This window comes from Gymnogyps californianus, chromosome 14, assembly GCF_018139145.2.
Source record: "Gymnogyps californianus isolate 813 chromosome 14, ASM1813914v2, whole genome shotgun sequence".
Classification (NCBI taxonomy): domain Eukaryota; kingdom Metazoa; phylum Chordata; class Aves; order Accipitriformes; family Cathartidae; genus Gymnogyps; species Gymnogyps californianus.
Window position 1 is genome coordinate 18,603,996 of NC_059484.1, and position 15,936 is coordinate 18,619,931.

The following is a 15,936-nucleotide window of genomic DNA, read 5'->3' on the forward strand; positions in this document are numbered from 1 at the left end:
GTGATATAATGACTACAAGAGATCAGTGAGTGAGTGACTACGCTTTAAAGCAGGTCGGAAGGCAGGGGATGGAAGCCAGTGTTAGATTGATAGCGCCTACCATCTACTGCAGCAAGCTGGGGAGTTGGTCTCTGCTTTCTGCCATACTTGAAGATAATGCAGTTAAAAAAAAAAAAAAAAGAAAAACCCCAAACAAACAAAAAAAGCAGCACAGGGCAGGGACAAAAGGCTTGTTTACTCAGCACTTTAAATTTTGGCAAGTACTTATTTTTTACCTTTTTTCTGAAATCACTTTTCTATCTTTAACCCCCACCCCCCTCCAAAAAAAAAAACCACCCAAATGAGTTTTCCAGCATCCTTAAGTCATCCCGTTGCCTAACTTTGCACGTTTTACAGTGAGATGGGGAATTTGGATGGGCCTCCGGTCCTTTTCAATGGGCAGCGAAACCAGCTGGGAGAGAGCGAAGTGCCCGGTGTCCCGGCCAGCGCGGCTGGGCGCGCGGGACTATGTCCCCGAGGAGGCCACGCCGTACGCCGGGGACTCCGTGGGCGCAGAAGAGCACCTGGCGGTCAGTCTGGAGGAGCAGGTGGCGGTTTGGAGGTGAGCGGAGACGGGGAAGGGGTCGGGCTGTTCTCTGTGTGCGGAGTCAGCGGGGGCTGCAAGCTTGTCTGAAGGAAAAGCAGAGGAGATGCATTGGAGTGCGTCCAGAGGAGAGGGAGGGGAGTCTATAGCACTTCCATCGGAAGAAACTGGGCTGGCACAGCGTCCTTCTCCTTGTAAGTACCGAATGCACTTCTTTTTCCTCCTAAGAACAGCGAAGAGAGTTATCTGTGAGTAAAGGGCGAGTTCACGGTCACACACGAGACGTAAACCAGTGCTCGGCGCAAGCCGGGGCACGCAGCCAGCTGGGGATTCGCGGCCCCTCCCGTTCACCGCGGTCCCCGGCCGGGCCCTGCCTTCTCCCCGACCGGGGCTCACCGGCGACTGCGGCGGGGCCGGGGCCGGGCAGCGAGCGGCCGGTGGCTGCGGCCCCGCTGCGCTGCGCGGCCCCGCTGCGACCGCTAGGCGGCGCCGTAACGGCGGCCCCGCGGCGGGACTGCGCGGCCGCGCACAAAGCGGCGCTGGCGCTGCCCGGTCCGCGCCCTGCGGCTGGACCCTGGTCCTGCTGCTGCTGCTGCTGCTGCTGCTGCTGCTGCTGCTGCTGCTGCTGCTGCTGCAAGAGCGCGCTGCTCCCTGAGCGGAATTCAAATGGAAAGGCTTCCCCCACCAAAGGAGGACAGGAGGTCATAAAAACGAGAATAAAAATAAAAAAAACCGTAATAAAAATCAAAATAATAGTAAAAATCAAAACAGTCATCCAAATCAAAACAATAATCAAAATCAAAATAAGGAGGTCATTTCTCACCAGCCACCACCCAGGCTTCTCTAGTTCTGGGAGGCTGAGTGGGGTGAACGTGCTCTCACTGAGTTCAAGACTAAAACATTCCCCCCCCCCCCCCATGCATAAGCCCACACCTGCCGGCCGCAGAGCACACGGGGGACACACGTGTGTGTGTGTGTATGGTGTTATGGGGCAGGTTGGCTGACGTGCCACGGCACGGGGCCACCGTGCAGGCAGGTGCCCGGCAGACGGCTGGCCCTGGGCTGTGCCCGCTCAGACAGGGTGCGGGGCACGTGTCCTCCGCACCATTTTTGGCTTTTCTCCTCAGGCAATGCAAGTCAACTCAAAATCTTAAGGTCTTAAGAGCCCATTTCCTAGCACTTTCCTAGACTTGTGCACAGTATCATCTACTTAGCTCTTCTTTCTGTAGCAAGTGCCTCTGATCTCAGCCATCTCTACATCTCAAAATACTTTACATTCATTCCCACCTCTAACGATGACTCAGTGACACAGCCGAGTTGAAAATGCTCAACAGAGATTCAGGAGGAGGGAAGAAAATGGCCTGGGACCGGCTGGAGGAAGACATGGTCCGAGGCTGTCTGAGGTCCCGCTTTGGATGTTAGACTAGTCCTGAGCCCTTCAGAAGACTTGTTGGTCTTCGGAGGGTAGATCACCTTTTAAAATGCTAAGCTAAGGAAGAAACAGCTCTGACACTTCAGCCTGTGGCTTTTCTGGGCAGGAAATGTTTGCTGTGGTCTCTCCCTTAGGAAGCAGAGGTACAAGTACAAAATGCAACCTGGACAGACACTGGAGAGAAAGATTAGGCTGAAGGAGGACCTGAATGGACCTGCAACTGGGAAAGACTCCGTTCCACGCTCCCTTTCTGTGGAGCGTGACAAACAGAGCTCATCAGCTGGGGAAAGATTTACTCACAAAAAAGGTTTTGTAAAGAAAAGTACCCCCATCGGTGGCAACTCTCCTCCCCTAGCCCCGCTGTTCTAGTAAGAAGCCTGCTGGGACCGGGAAGGTCCCAAAGACAGCAGCGCCTGGGGAGCAGGGACCAGCCTCCCTTCATCGCCCCTGGAAAAGATACTCAGGTTCCCCACTTGTTTGTATGTTATGATTTGGGGGGTCTCAAAAATACAGGTCATAGATCATCCTTGCTGTAACTGGATTTGGGCATGATTTCTCCACGCCCCTTGACAATTCTGCTGTTTAATATTTACCCTGAGTTCCAGCTGTCATCTCATATGGCCAGATGATTTTAACCACTCCTGGCTATCCAGAGTCAGTCCCTTGCACTGCCTCATGTTGTCTTTACATACTCTGTGTTGAGCTGGTTTTCCTTCTCTTCGTGTGACAGATCCCTCATGTCATCTGCTATGGGTCCTTGAGCATCTCAGTATAGTTTTAAACAAAAGAGCTCTCAAGATGTCACCTTAATAGTAGCGAGAGAACAATTCCTCTGCTGGAGATGGTATTAATGACTTTACAGCTAAAACAGCTAAAAAGAACATCTTCTGCCTGCCCGGCTCCCTGCCTCGGCTGTCTCATTTGAGGAAAACAGATCAAATGGAGAACTTGCTAATGCGGGCACACACCTTTCTTTGATCTTACTAATGAAAAACTAGACAGTGTTAGGATATGTATTAACTAGTCCAGTATTAAACATGACTTTGCACTGGATGTGAACAAGAGAAGTGCTATTACTGCTGTCAGTGTCATCGTTAGCCGTGGTGACCCAATTAATGCGATATGAAACACGACAGCCCTGCTGAACTGAATATTTAACTCGGAGGTTATTTTACACGGGTTGTAATTTCCCAGAGCAGACAAGCCCAAGGAGAAGCTGTGTTTCCCACAGACATCTCAGGAGTGGTTGCAGGATGGAGAGTTTCAATGACCTGTTTAAGATGATACAAATCTATCCATCAGTTCACTGATTTGATTTAAAGTAACTGGGAAAAAAAAGCAGATCTGATACTACAGATTGCTGATAATGAACCAGTTAGCGAGCCCACGGTTGACGTGGCTATTACACAGCTAAAGGGATTTATCCCTCTCCCTTTAGGAACTACAGCACCCTGGAGCGGTTTGCCCGGGGTGAGGGGGAGGATGGTGAAAGCTCTCGAGCAGGAACGCTCAGTTTTAACTAGTTAACCTCTCCCGTGGAGTGGAAATCCTCTGGTGGAAGTTGCTCTCCGCAGGTGGCCAAAGCACGTACAACAGGAGCCCTTGAGCTGGCAGCAGCGCGTTAGTACGGGGAATTGCAGAAGAGCTGTGACTAACCAGGGTTTGTGAGGCCAAGGTTAAAAAATAAAAGCATGCTAAGGTCTCCGAGCACTTCAGCAGCCTGTGTTAATCGGGAAGCAGTGCAGAGGAGAAGCTGAATTAAGAGAGTTCAAACGAAGGCAGAGTGAAGTTGGAGGAACTGCCCGCAGAGCTGCAGCCATGCCCTGCGCTGCGGTACCGGGCTCTCAGCTCGGCGGCACGGCTGTGTGAGTGATGGGGGTCACAAAAATCCCTCTCTGGACGTTCAAGGTAAAGTACTGAGACATTCAGGGAGCTCTGTCCAGGTTCTTAATCAGTTAAAAAATGGTGCTTGATGACATTATCCAGTGCCTAACAGGCGAGCGGGGAGGTTTGCTGCTGCAGAGCACCCCGAGGCGCAGGACGCGGCTGCAGGGAGGGGAGCTCACCCCGGGCTCAGCCACAGGGACCTGAGCTCGGGGTGCCAGCAAGGCCAGTGGCCAAGCACCACAGGGACTCTGCAGGGCTGTGCTTCAGGGTTCGGATTTGGGTAGACTAAATGATTTTAGTCACTTTAAGCTGCAGTAAGCACATTAAGCAATACTTCCAGCTTTTGCTAGAGTCCTCAACACATCGGTATAAAAACGTGCTATGAATCGAAGACCTCTGTCCGGGCTCGAGCCTCTCCGTGCTTCGGTGCCCAGGTCCAGAAGCCCCCCAGGAGCGTTTTCTGCCTGGCTGCATTTGCAGAGCCCCTGGGCCAGGCAGCACTTGGTTCATGCACTAAGCTTTACTGGTGCCTGGCCATATCCATTCCCTAGAAGCCCGAGAGCACACGGTGCTTGCAAACTGTCTTGCTGCTTGAGTCTGTCCCACCCCACCCATGGTGGGTACTGCAAAATCTCAGGGTCAAGAAGAGCTGGATCTTGAAATACATGGTTAGCCCCAGTATAAATAGGAAAAAGAAACCCATTAACTACTCACTGCTGGCCCTAGGGTGCTATTTATGTGATAGTAAATCTCGTAACAGGGGAAAAAAGCCCCACATCAGGGTCACAGAGGTCTCCACCCTGGAAATAAGCTTTTAAGACCAGGGAAGTCCATCAGCCAAGGAACACATACAGCATTACACCAACATTGCCCTGGGTGGGGGGGTAAGAAACCCAGGGTGCAGCCTGACCCTTGCAGCTCGGACAACGACTCCTGACGATGCCCAGAGAAAAGCCCATCCCCGCCTGGCCGGAGCAGCCCCCGCCGGCACTGGGACGGCTGCAGGAGGATGCACGGAGCCGAACCCGTTCGCCCAGGAGCACCCCAGCAGCGAGGAGATGCTGATACACACCTGCACGGGCCGCACCAGTCCGTTTGTTGGTTGAGGCCAAAGCGAGCTCTGCATTTCTTAGGAGAGGCAGGATCTGAACACAGAAGCATGCGTGGCGGAGAATGGGCAAGGCAGAGGCACAAAGAGGAGGAGGAGCAGGAGGAAGAAAAGAGGCAACATCATTTTAGCCACTTCAACACACGACTAACAGACTACAATCCAATCTTTTTTTTTCTGCAACAGAACGGTGCCGGCACCACCTCTCCTGGAAAAAAGTGATCGTTAGGCAAATATCAGTGATCACTGCTGGCAGCTGGAGAGAAGGAGGTTTGGGAATCGGCCTCAGCTCTGGGAAATATGGGCAATTACGGGGAAATTCACGGCTCTTCGAATTTCTTAAGTTTGGAAAAGCTGCCAAATCCCAGAGGCGCTGCCTGCCTCCTGTGTCTGCATCCTTACCTGCTCCCTGCCTTTCCAGCAGCGACTAAACGGGGCTGCCAGCGAGCTCGGACTGCGCACGGAAAAGAAGAGGAGGAAACGTTGCAGAAGCAGGCTGAAAGCAGAGTTAGCACCAAGGAGACCCAGGCCCAGGTTATTCTACTCTGCCCCCCACCATTCCCCTTCCAGTTTGAATGGAAAAGCTATTCTCCGTGGCCTTCTCTAAAATGTTGCAGTTTTACTGTATAATTATGGGACTCATTAAGGTGAAGCCCTGTTTGCTTTCGAGCACATCGTGTTTTTTCTCTAGTGCTGTAAATGGGATTCGAACAGCACATTTCTGTGCTGGATTCACGCTCCCTCTTTCAGCCACCACCAGTGTCTCCTGTTGTGTACGACCAGCAGTTGGTTTTCAATCCGTAACAGGTGAAATTATCATTTTTGTATCACACAGACAAGACATATATATGGATATATAAATATATATATACACACACACTATGTATAAGCCTAAAAGCTTGTATTCACCTTATCAGTCTAGACACTGAATGAGATCAACAGTGTTAACTAAACTGAAGATATTAGCGGGACACAGCCATAGAATTGCTTTTTATGGACAATTCAAAGAGGTCATCCAACAGCGATTCATTAAATTAACGAGATAGTCTGAACTTCATGAATTAATGCAGGCTGCGGGATTCTGGTCGCACGGATGTGTAATCCACAGCAGTAACACCAGAGCTGGACTCCCATGTCCTAACCAACAACTGAACTGCCCAGATGCAGCCAGTTGTGCACCTTGGGGTCCCCAACTGAGGTGTGACAGGTCTTTGTGTGGGTGTGCAAGGCCAGGAGAGCAACAGGCTGACCTGGCACCCTCCCTAGGGAGCACTTCTGGAGGGAGAGAGAACTAGTGTTCTGCTCAGAAAGCCAACAGCCTGTCATCTGGCTGACTTAATTTCATCCGAAAGTAAATAAGAGCGATGAGCAGTAATGAACTGGTAGGCTGGAGAGTGGGAAAAGCTCTTTGTAAGTCTATAGGCAATCACAGAATGGACGTACTGGAAAAAACAGGCTGTCTAACTTCATGCGTACATGATGCCGTAGTGGGCAAGGACAGTCTCTTGATGTTTTATAATGAATATTTAGTGGTACAGATATAATTTATTCCTGATACGGCAGAAATACTTCAGAAACCAGCACAGGAATAGCCTTGGATGATGGGAATGTGTGTGTCACCAGCTGAAATCTGTCAAAAAGGCCTTTTCTAATAAACAGTGTGGTGCAGGGAGACAACTGGTACTGGTTTTTAGTGTGACTTTGCTTGAACTCTAGGTTACTTTGAAATGAAAACCACATTTGGGGTAGTCCCATGGGTGATCTTCAATCCTGTCACTGCATTTAGTCCCACACGCAATATTGATGCATTTGAGAGGAGTTTTCTTTAACTAATGGTATCTGTATGGCTGATGGGGACATTCACCCCGGATGTTTTGAATAGATTAAGTTTAGTGATAGTTTATATGAAATGATGCACTTGCCAAAATCTAATCTTTTCAGTTTTCACACACTACCCGTGTTCTAATTTAAACGTGTCTAAGAAAAAGTCACAGAAATGTTAATTTACCGCGTCTTAAAAAACAAAAAAAAGTGTATTTCTTTAGTTAAGCTCAGGAGAACAAAAGAAAACATGGTAAAACACAACGACTGCTTCGGATTATCCCCTCGGAGCAGAAATGAAGGGACAGCCACCGAGCCGCACGCATTTACCTGAGTTGGAATCTTGCTGCTTTTCCCGTGTTCGTCTCTTCTTTTTCCCCTAGGAAATCAAAGGAAAGGCCGTTAGTCTGCGCTCCCAGGAGACGGAGGGTGCTGTGCAGGGCTTTCGGGGCTGGATCGGGCTGCCGGGGAAGGCTGCTGCTGCCCAGGCGAGCGGCCAGCTCCTCAGCTGTCACAGCCGCGGTGCCGCCGGCTCTGCCCGTTCCAGTGAGAGATGAACTGGAAATCACTGCAAGGGGACCCGCTCAGCTTTATCTACGTGGGCATCCCTTTCCTTTCCCCAACGGCTCAGGCCAGTGCTCCTGAGAAGAAACCCAGGAGGAACTCTCAAAGCAACCATCCAAATTTGTTTTGGCACGCATGCCGATGGCTGCCTTTTACACGGCACAAATTTGCTCTGGGCATGTACCTTTTCTCAGGAATAACCCTTCAATTCCCGTATCCCCGGATCCAGCACCACTGGCATTTTGGCTTATCCCAAAACCACTCTGCACGAGATCTGCGCGTTCGTAGGAACAGCAACAGAAACTCAGAGGAGACGGCGGCCGCGTCCCTGCTACCACCCCCTGCGTCTGCTGGTTCTTCTTCCCAACACGCTGCTCCCCTGCTCTGTTTTATGAGTCCACGACCACGCTACACACGCAGCTGAGACCCTGATTTACACCGCAGTCTGCGTAAGAAGGCGTAAGAGAAAACGTTAGTGGATGCAAAACAGCTATAATAAACCCAGCGCCTGTGCCTGCGCCGCTCAGCACCTCTGCCAACTCCTGCCAGTACTCCTCAGCCCACCCTGATGTGTCTCGCCTGGGAATCCCACCCATTATCGCTTTAATGAATTAATTAATAGATAATTTAATTAATAGATTTAACTGGATTAATAGAACTAAACAAGTTTCACCGCATGCAGTGGATGCAGTATGATCACCAGCTGATCCTCCTGGCGTATTCTTATTCCTCCTCCCTCTTTATGTTTCTAAAAAGCACGTGGCCCATTTTGGCACCTTCCCTATTTCCAGTACGCGCTTTAATGTGGTGCCTTACACCTGAACAGAAATTGCTACATAACATGTTACCAGGAGGAGCATCCCTGATTTCAAACCAGCAAGAAAGTTTTAGGAAATCCCCAGAAATTTATTTTTAAATACTACTTATCTCTCTATTTCAGTGCTTTCACAGCTCTGGACCCATCTCTCATTCTTCTGTTTTCTTCCCTTACTAACAAGAAAACCCAATTTTATCCCCCAAAACTGCCTCTCTGACTCACAATACGCAACAGCTCCCCTCATCTCCTAATGAACTTATTAATGAGGGCACAGCAGCGCAGGAGCAAAGCTGGCCTGCGTGGAGCAGGCAGCTCGCAGAGCTGCCTTTGACCCGTGACTTTTTATATGACTTCTTGTGGTTTCAGTGAAGGTGGAAAGCTCCAAGCTGCGGTAAGCTTTTTCTTCAGTGTGGGAGCAACTGTATTTCCTGCCCAATATCCGCATCACGTGTCGCAGAAGTGACCTACATTCCTCCTCCTCCTCCTCCTCCCTGCTCAACCTCCGGAGAGAAAAGCATTTCTTGCAACGACCACAAGACCCGAAGCAGCTGCTTGCCGGCGCTGGGAAAGCCAACGTACGCCTTTGGAGCCCACCATCCGCTCCATCTTCTGGAGCAAGGAACCGACCCTTGCCAAGACGAAGGATGCTACGGGATTGAGATTTCCATGGAGGATGCGCTTGGTCTTGGAAGAACATGGTGCCTTGCTCTCAGCAATGCTGCTGCCCTCCAGATGCTGATGCCCTCCAGATGTGTGCCCACCTTTGGTGCTGCCCCGGTTTCTCTAAGGGCGGCTCCGGAGGGCGGCAGCATCCAGCATTGATCCTGCAAAGCTGCATGTGGATGCTGAGCTCCTGGTCTGTGCTTGCAAAGAGTCAGGGATATCTGTGCCGCTGCAGGGAAACCCGGGCTGGGGGCTTCCCGTAACCTCTGCTTTTTCTGCATCATCTCTGCCCTCTGTTTTTTTTTGGGGTGTTTTTGGTCTGTTTAAGGGTGTTTTTTTTCACCCTCGGTGGAGTTCGGGCTTTCTGGAAAGAGGGCTTGGGTCAGGGTGGGCTGGCTGGGTGCTCGCTGTGCAGCTCCCAGGGGAAAGCAAGCGGCTGCGAGGGAAATGATAGAGCCTTAGATCAAAGGGCAGAGCCCTCGAGTGGATGGATGGACATCTGAAGACGTATGTGTGCTTTGCTTCAGGTCTCTAATGAGCTCGTTAGGCATGTAAGATCAAAACAGTTGAGGAAGCCACTAGAAAAGACCCAGAGTGTATCCCCTGCTTCTGGGGCACCGCTATATCTATGCAACCTCATTTAACACGGTGCCTCCGAAGTGATTAATATAGCTAAGAGAAAATGAAAAATTTTTTTAAGAGTAACCTTTAAATGTTCCACAGAGTAGCCCAGAGGCTTCCCAAGTGCTGGCCCTACCACCACGAGCTGCGAAGCAGCTTCGTCCCTCTGGCCAGCCCAGGAGCTGCCGCTGCTTCTCCCCGGGGAGCGGGGAGCCCTGGGGGCCCCGGCCATGCCAGCGTGGCCGGTCCACCACAGCCCCCTCCAAAAAGAGCCACTATTTTAGATGTAGAGTCAAGTCAACTCTCTCTAAAAACCAAAGCGCAGGTTTTTCTCCGCTCACGTCTTGGGGATCGGTTTGGCATCGACTGCTGCGGCAGCGTACCTCGCTACAGCCAAAACGGGGGAAGACCAAGGCTGGAGCTTCCCTTCTTTCCCTTGTACACAGGGAAAGCTCTTCTCGCTACGGGAACGCATGATCCCAACACTCAACGTGTTTCAGGGCCCTCTGCACTAGTTAATTTTTATTGCTGAGAACCACCGCTATTTGCTGCGTGGCTCAGCTGCTCCGCTCAGCAGCCACTGCCTGGTTGGGGGGATTTTTTTGTTTTCCTTTTTTTCAATCTGGAAAGGTTTTTTTTTTTTCCGTAACAGCAACCTTGGTTGGGAAACAGGCTCGCCAAAGAGCTGGGTTGAGCTCGCGAGCTCACAGAGCGAATAGTGCTGTCGTCTGTGTTTGCTCAAATTGCACTTGAATGCTTGGAACATGGTGTGCTTGATTTGGTCAGGGTCCTCTAATAATGATAGGGTGGGGTGGGATCAAAGCCCCTGAGGGACAGACAGAAACTTGGGGACTGTCATCCTGCAAGTGCCACTTACGTGCCCTGCAATACGTGGGGCTGCTGCTTGGGATTCAAGCCCACGGAGAGTCCGAAATCAGACCTGAACAGCCTGCGAGACCAAGGTTTGCACTACAACTCCTACAAAGCAGATCACGCTTTCCTATTTTGCCTTTTAAAAAATTATTTCCCATTATTATTACGCTCCTGTGAGCGCAGCTCGGGCAGACGCCCCGCGCTAGTTTTAAACCCACAGAACAGAGGCGGCATCCCGCAATTTGGCAAATCCCCCCAAAACCTGCAGCGTGTGCCTGGGCTCAGCATCATACGCCCGGGGCTACGGAGCGCACGGTACCCAGCCCCATGATTTAACGCTGATCAACGAAGCACTACCGCAAAATGAACGGAGCTGAGCAGGCTGCGGGTGCCCGTTCAGCACCCCCGGCCATCCCACCCCGAGTTTCTCCTCCCGCATCTCTGCCCCATGCTCTCCTCCCACTGCGCCGATGTCTCAGCTGCTGCCCGAGATCCACAAAGCAGTGGGCTTCCATAAAATTATATTTCCACAGATCATCCACATCATTTAAAAGTTCCTCTTCCTTTCTACTCTCTACTTGTATTTACTTGGACAATAAGCAAACAAACAGTTGTGGTAGCTGGGGAGCTATAACATTCATGCTATCGATAGGCAATGAGCCAAGAGGATGTTCAAAATACTCCCGAAATGTGAATTTCTACAGCTATTGTGCCATCAGGAACGGCATTACCAGGGACAGGCGGGCTGTTTGGCAAACACCAGTTGTCAGCCCCCTGCCCCGGGTCATTTCTGGCCATGCCATGGGGAGGGGGTCCGAGCCGCAGCAGCCACTCACGTAGTTGTCTCTGGCAGACCAGCCGGGGTAGAGCTGCATGTGGAGCTGCCGTTCCTTGCGAGCCAGTTCGTAGTACTTGGCCTGCTCCTCCCGGGACAGCGCGTGCCACTGCAAGGACAAGCGCGGTGGTGAGACGTGGCCCCGCTGTCCCCTCCCAGCCCATCCCACCGCGGCCGCCCCGCTCCGGGGCACATCCCACTCTGCGTGTTTAAGGGATAAGAGCACCCAGTTTTGAAAGCAGATGCTTGTTACGTGCTTAAGAGCAGCTGCAAGGGACAGGGATGCTGCACTGGGATGATGGTGCCGAGCCCCGCGTGCTCTTACCCTCCTTCCCAAGATCTGGTTGATAGCGGCGCTCTCCTTCAGGGTGCATTCGGCAATGACTTTCGCCCGCATTTCTTTCATATACAACATGAAAGCGTTCAGGGGCTTCTTGATAGTGGGCTTCTTGGTTTCCTTCTCTCTCTTTGGTTCTGGTTGAGGTTTCCTTAGTGGGACCGAAGGAGGAGCTGTCAGCATCAGAGCCACCCTCCAGCCTGGCTGCCTGGTGGCACAAGCTCAGCAGAAGACTCGACACCAAACCAACCCGACGGCACGACCGGGTGGGGGGCCTGAGATCTGCACCTCGGATGCTCACTGTTGCCTGATGCAGGCAGAGCTCGGTGTTCATCCATCCTCCTCCCCATGCAAGCATTAATAAACGCAATGGGTATTAAGGGGCTAACGCCGCTGAGCCCTGCCGGCACTTCCAACTTACATGTTTCGGTCATAGTGCTCCATCTCTTGCTTGCCGGAGTGGGGCACGATGGCGGGGTGCGGGATGCCGGTGGTGTGCATGCCAGAGCCCAGCATCAGCGGGTGAGTGAACCTGCAACAGAGAGCGGATGAGCCGCGCCGGGAGGGCTGCGCCGGGGATGCTCGGGATGCTCGGGCAGCCGGAGCGGCGTGTCTCACGAGATGGCACTCTGACGTGGCAGAAGCAGACGGTAAGCGAACGACACGGAAAGCAAACCCGCAGGTGCTGCCAGGCTGACGCGGGGGCAGGCAGTGCCCGCCACCCCTGGGTCACCCACGCCACGCTGGCAGCGGGCACGGCCGGCCGAGCCGCGGGCACGTGGGTGGAAAGGGTCCGGGTGCCGCTGCGAGGAAACCAGCCTGCAGCGGGAGCCAGCCTGACCACGATCAAGGGCGCTTTCAACCAGCGGTTTCAGCTATTCAGATCTCTGTTGTTGCAATCTCTTTACTAGCGCTGCAGAAAGGAACAACAAACTCAACCCAGGCTTTGGATGGGAGAGATTAGGACCACCCCGCACCTTTCTTTTAACAGAAATAGCATAAGTCTGAACATGAACCAAAGAGCAACTCTAGGAGGTGCACCTTGCCTAAGCAATGTTCTCCACCAACACAGGACTGAGATCACAAGAGGTCTCGCTAGCTTTCAGGCTTCATTAGCTCTCTCGAGAGTTTTAGAGGGTAAAGCCAGCGCACTCAGCTTTGCCAAGCTTGCCACTTCATGACTGCAGCTTGAGATGGCAGAATTGCCCATGGGAGATGAACTGTTCATTAGATATGCTGGCACGAAAAGAAAAGCTGTTTAATTTAATCCACCAGCACAGTCTGATCCTTATCTGACCAGGTGTACTTTCTCGGCTGCAGCAGCACTGCAAAATCCACCCCAAAATCCTGCGAGCGGGAGCTCCTGCGCCGGGCTCGGGGAGGCTGCCAGGCCTCCGTGGGGAACCGTTAGCTCCTCTCTCGCCTTTGCCTTCGAGGCCGGGCAAAGCGATGCCTCGGCGAGCAAGGAGGGCTGGCAGCGCTCCCTCGCCTCTGCTGCGGGGCTAAGGGTTTGCAGGGATCGAGGGTTGCAGGGATCGAGGGTTGCACGGATCGAGGGTTGCATGGATCGAGGTTTTTGCATGGCTAAGGGCTTGCATGGGTAAGGGTTTGCATGGTTTTCCTGTGGGAAACCTCCGCTAATGGCTTTTCAGGACAACACGAAGCAGAAGCGAAAGCTGGTGCGTGAGCACACGCAGCGTGTACAGGCATCCCTGCGGTGCTGTCGTCCTCGCTGGAGCCACGGGGGCTTTGCCCACCGGCACGCCCGGAGGGGCTCAGATCTGCAATTTCCATCCACAGGGGATGTATTTTGCTCACCGGGACATCACTGGGGTCTGGGTATATTTACAGAGGGCAAAACTTGGTCCTGGGTGACCATAAACTTGCAGTACGAATGGTCCGCAGTTGTGCTACGTGGCTCAATCCGCTCGATATTTAAGGCGGGTTGTGCCGCAGGGCCAGGTCCTCGCCGGGGGAAGCAGGGCAGGGACATGGCTGGCTCCTGCCGATCCCTTCCCGTGCACAGGGTCCGGCCCATGGCCGTGCCAGCCCCGCGCTGCCCGACGACGGGATGGGGGAGGCAGAAGCTGCGCTTAGGTCTGAGAGAACTGACTCGTGCCGATGGGAGGACAGCAAATCGCTGCCCGCTGCCTGTCCTGCTTTTAAGGCTGAGACCAAGTAAAAACAGATGGGTCTCTGCAGAGCAAAACTCAGCGGTGGTGGCGGCAGGGGTATATTCAGGATTAGGGTTAGTGACAAGGAGCAAAATCCTGAGCAATGGATTTCACCCTGTTTTCCCAATGCTGAGCTGACGGCAGGGGTTTCTGGCTTTGAGTTCTGCTGATTAAAACCCAATCGTTGTGCATCCTCCCGGGATGCTCGATATTCCCCTGAGCACCCTTTGGACCAAACACTGCCTAAAAGCGCCTTCTCTTCCCGCGGCTGCCCCGGGGAAGGTGTGTGGCCGTCCCTGGGTGGCCGCGGTCTGCTGCAAGCTCCTACCGCACAAACTGCAAGCTGCGAGACCAGCCGAGCTGCTGCCCTGTCTCACACAGCTCATACTCACCTGGAGAAAGAAGCCCCAGCAGAAAGCGCTGACGAATACGGCTGTCTAAATCCACATGACGGGAGCGGATAGACAGACTGGCTCTGCCTGGGATCGGGAAGAAAGAGTCTATAAAGTATCCACAGCTACGTGGTATTTCCTAAAGATACCCTTTGCTAAGGGGACTCAGAGCACCGATGCCCCAGGAGCTCTGCCTGGTGGGATGCTCGGGGTGTCCCCTGGGCTCAAGGGGCAGTGCGGGACTTGGACTTTATTTTGGGAGAAGATGGGCCTCCCTGCAAAGGTTGGATCCAACTCTGACCCCCCCGCCGTCCCCGGTGCTGAGTAACACTGCAGCTTTGAGTTTATCCTGTTAAAATGCAAAATGCGGAGGTGTGCCGAGAAATTAGGAGACATTGCTATTGCACAGAAGAAGTTGCTTAAAAGAGCACAGTTTGACCAAAAAACTAAAGCCTGGTCAGAGACTCTCTCTGTGTGGTGCAAAAGAGGCTGCACGGTCGCAGGCTGCACTGGGAGGATGCCCAAGCATGGGAATCTCCCAGTGTCCGGAGAGAAAGCACCTACTCTGCCCTCGTACATGCTTCAGAAATGCTCTGATTTCCCCAGCGCATCCTTTTAAGGATGCCCGTCATTTTTAAACAAGCCAAAAGCTCGGTCCTACATTTCTTTTGAAAGTTGTTTCACACTGGGGACCGGGCATGTACCAGACGTGGAGCTGGAAATTATTTTTGAGATAGTAAAATAACTATGCAGGAAGTTCCTCGTTGTTCCCAGCAAGGGAAACCCCCCCTGTTTTCATATGGAGATAGCTCAAAAATACCTTGGCTTGTTCTGCAAACCTGCCAAAAGATGCTCCCAGCCTACAACTGCGCATGCAAACCGAGATGCCCGAGGAGGGCACGATGGGGTGCTTAAACCCACGCCGATGCTTGTGCTCCTCCGGCCAGCCTGCACAGAGCTGTGCCTAAGACCAGCGTCAGCTATTTTCAGCTCTAACAAGCCAAAAAAAAAAAAAAAAAAGCCCATTATCACGAAGTGCGGTGCCCTGCGAAGGACCGAGCTCCTGGAGGCCAGGGATTTTTCAGGGCTCAAGACAGTTTCTGCGCTGAAGAGGAATAACGACAGTGCCGCGGCAGTCAGGCCCTTGAGCCGTGCAGGGGAGGAAGGAGGTTTCTGTTTCTGCCGCTCAGGGAGCTGCTGTGTCTCGGCTTGACTGAAATCTGCAGGATCTGTCTGTAGGAAAGGCAGCCGAGGCGGCGGGGCTCTGTTTATACCCTGCCAGGCAGAAGCCCTCTCCCACCCCTTAGATGTCGGCAGGTATAAACACCCCAACAAACAGCCAAGTGCTACCGCGCATCGGGAAACCGAAACAACCTTTGAAGTTGAAGGCGGCTGCCTCAGGGCCGAGAAAACACTTGGAGCTCATCCAGAAGCGACATGCGTTACTGCAGAGGCTGAGATATTGGGATAGAAAAGGAGCCGGGCACTCGCGCCTTCATCCAAAGTGATTCTGACGTGCAAATTAATGCAATTGCAAAATGAGTCCCTGATGGTTGGGTATGCACGATTACAGCCCCTAGCACCCAGCGATGGGAGGGCAGCTTGGAAGAAAGGCCATGGGACGGCCGTGGAGGGGCTGCCGTGGCACCGCCGCCGCTCGGCCCCGGGCAGCGGGTGAGCGACACGGTTCGCAGGCTCCCGGCTGATGTTTGCTGCCAGGCTCCCGTGAGCAAAACTCACTTGACTGGACTCTCGGAGGCTTTTATCCGACTGTCAGCCCAGCTAACTACAGAGAGAGGGATTGCAGCTCCTCCTCCCGAAGCGCTCCG

General features: G+C 52.8%; 1 protein-coding gene across 1 annotated transcript in view; it reads right to left on the reverse strand.

Annotated features, from left to right (window-relative positions):
• Positions 1-675: 675 nt before the first annotated feature.
• TCF7 (transcription factor 7) overlaps positions 676-15,936 on the reverse strand; it is a 72,121-nt gene continuing 56,860 nt past the window's right edge. Inside the window, exons 6-10 of the mRNA XM_050905335.1 lie at positions 11,963-12,073; positions 11,530-11,692; positions 11,206-11,313; positions 7,162-7,210; positions 676-806 (exon numbers count right to left, since the gene is read on the reverse strand). Of these exons, the coding sequence (XP_050761292.1) occupies positions 727-806; positions 7,162-7,210; positions 11,206-11,313; positions 11,530-11,692; positions 11,963-12,073 (511 nt within the window). The 3' untranslated portion in view covers positions 676-726. The remainder of the gene's footprint in view (positions 807-7,161; positions 7,211-11,205; positions 11,314-11,529; positions 11,693-11,962; positions 12,074-15,936) is intronic.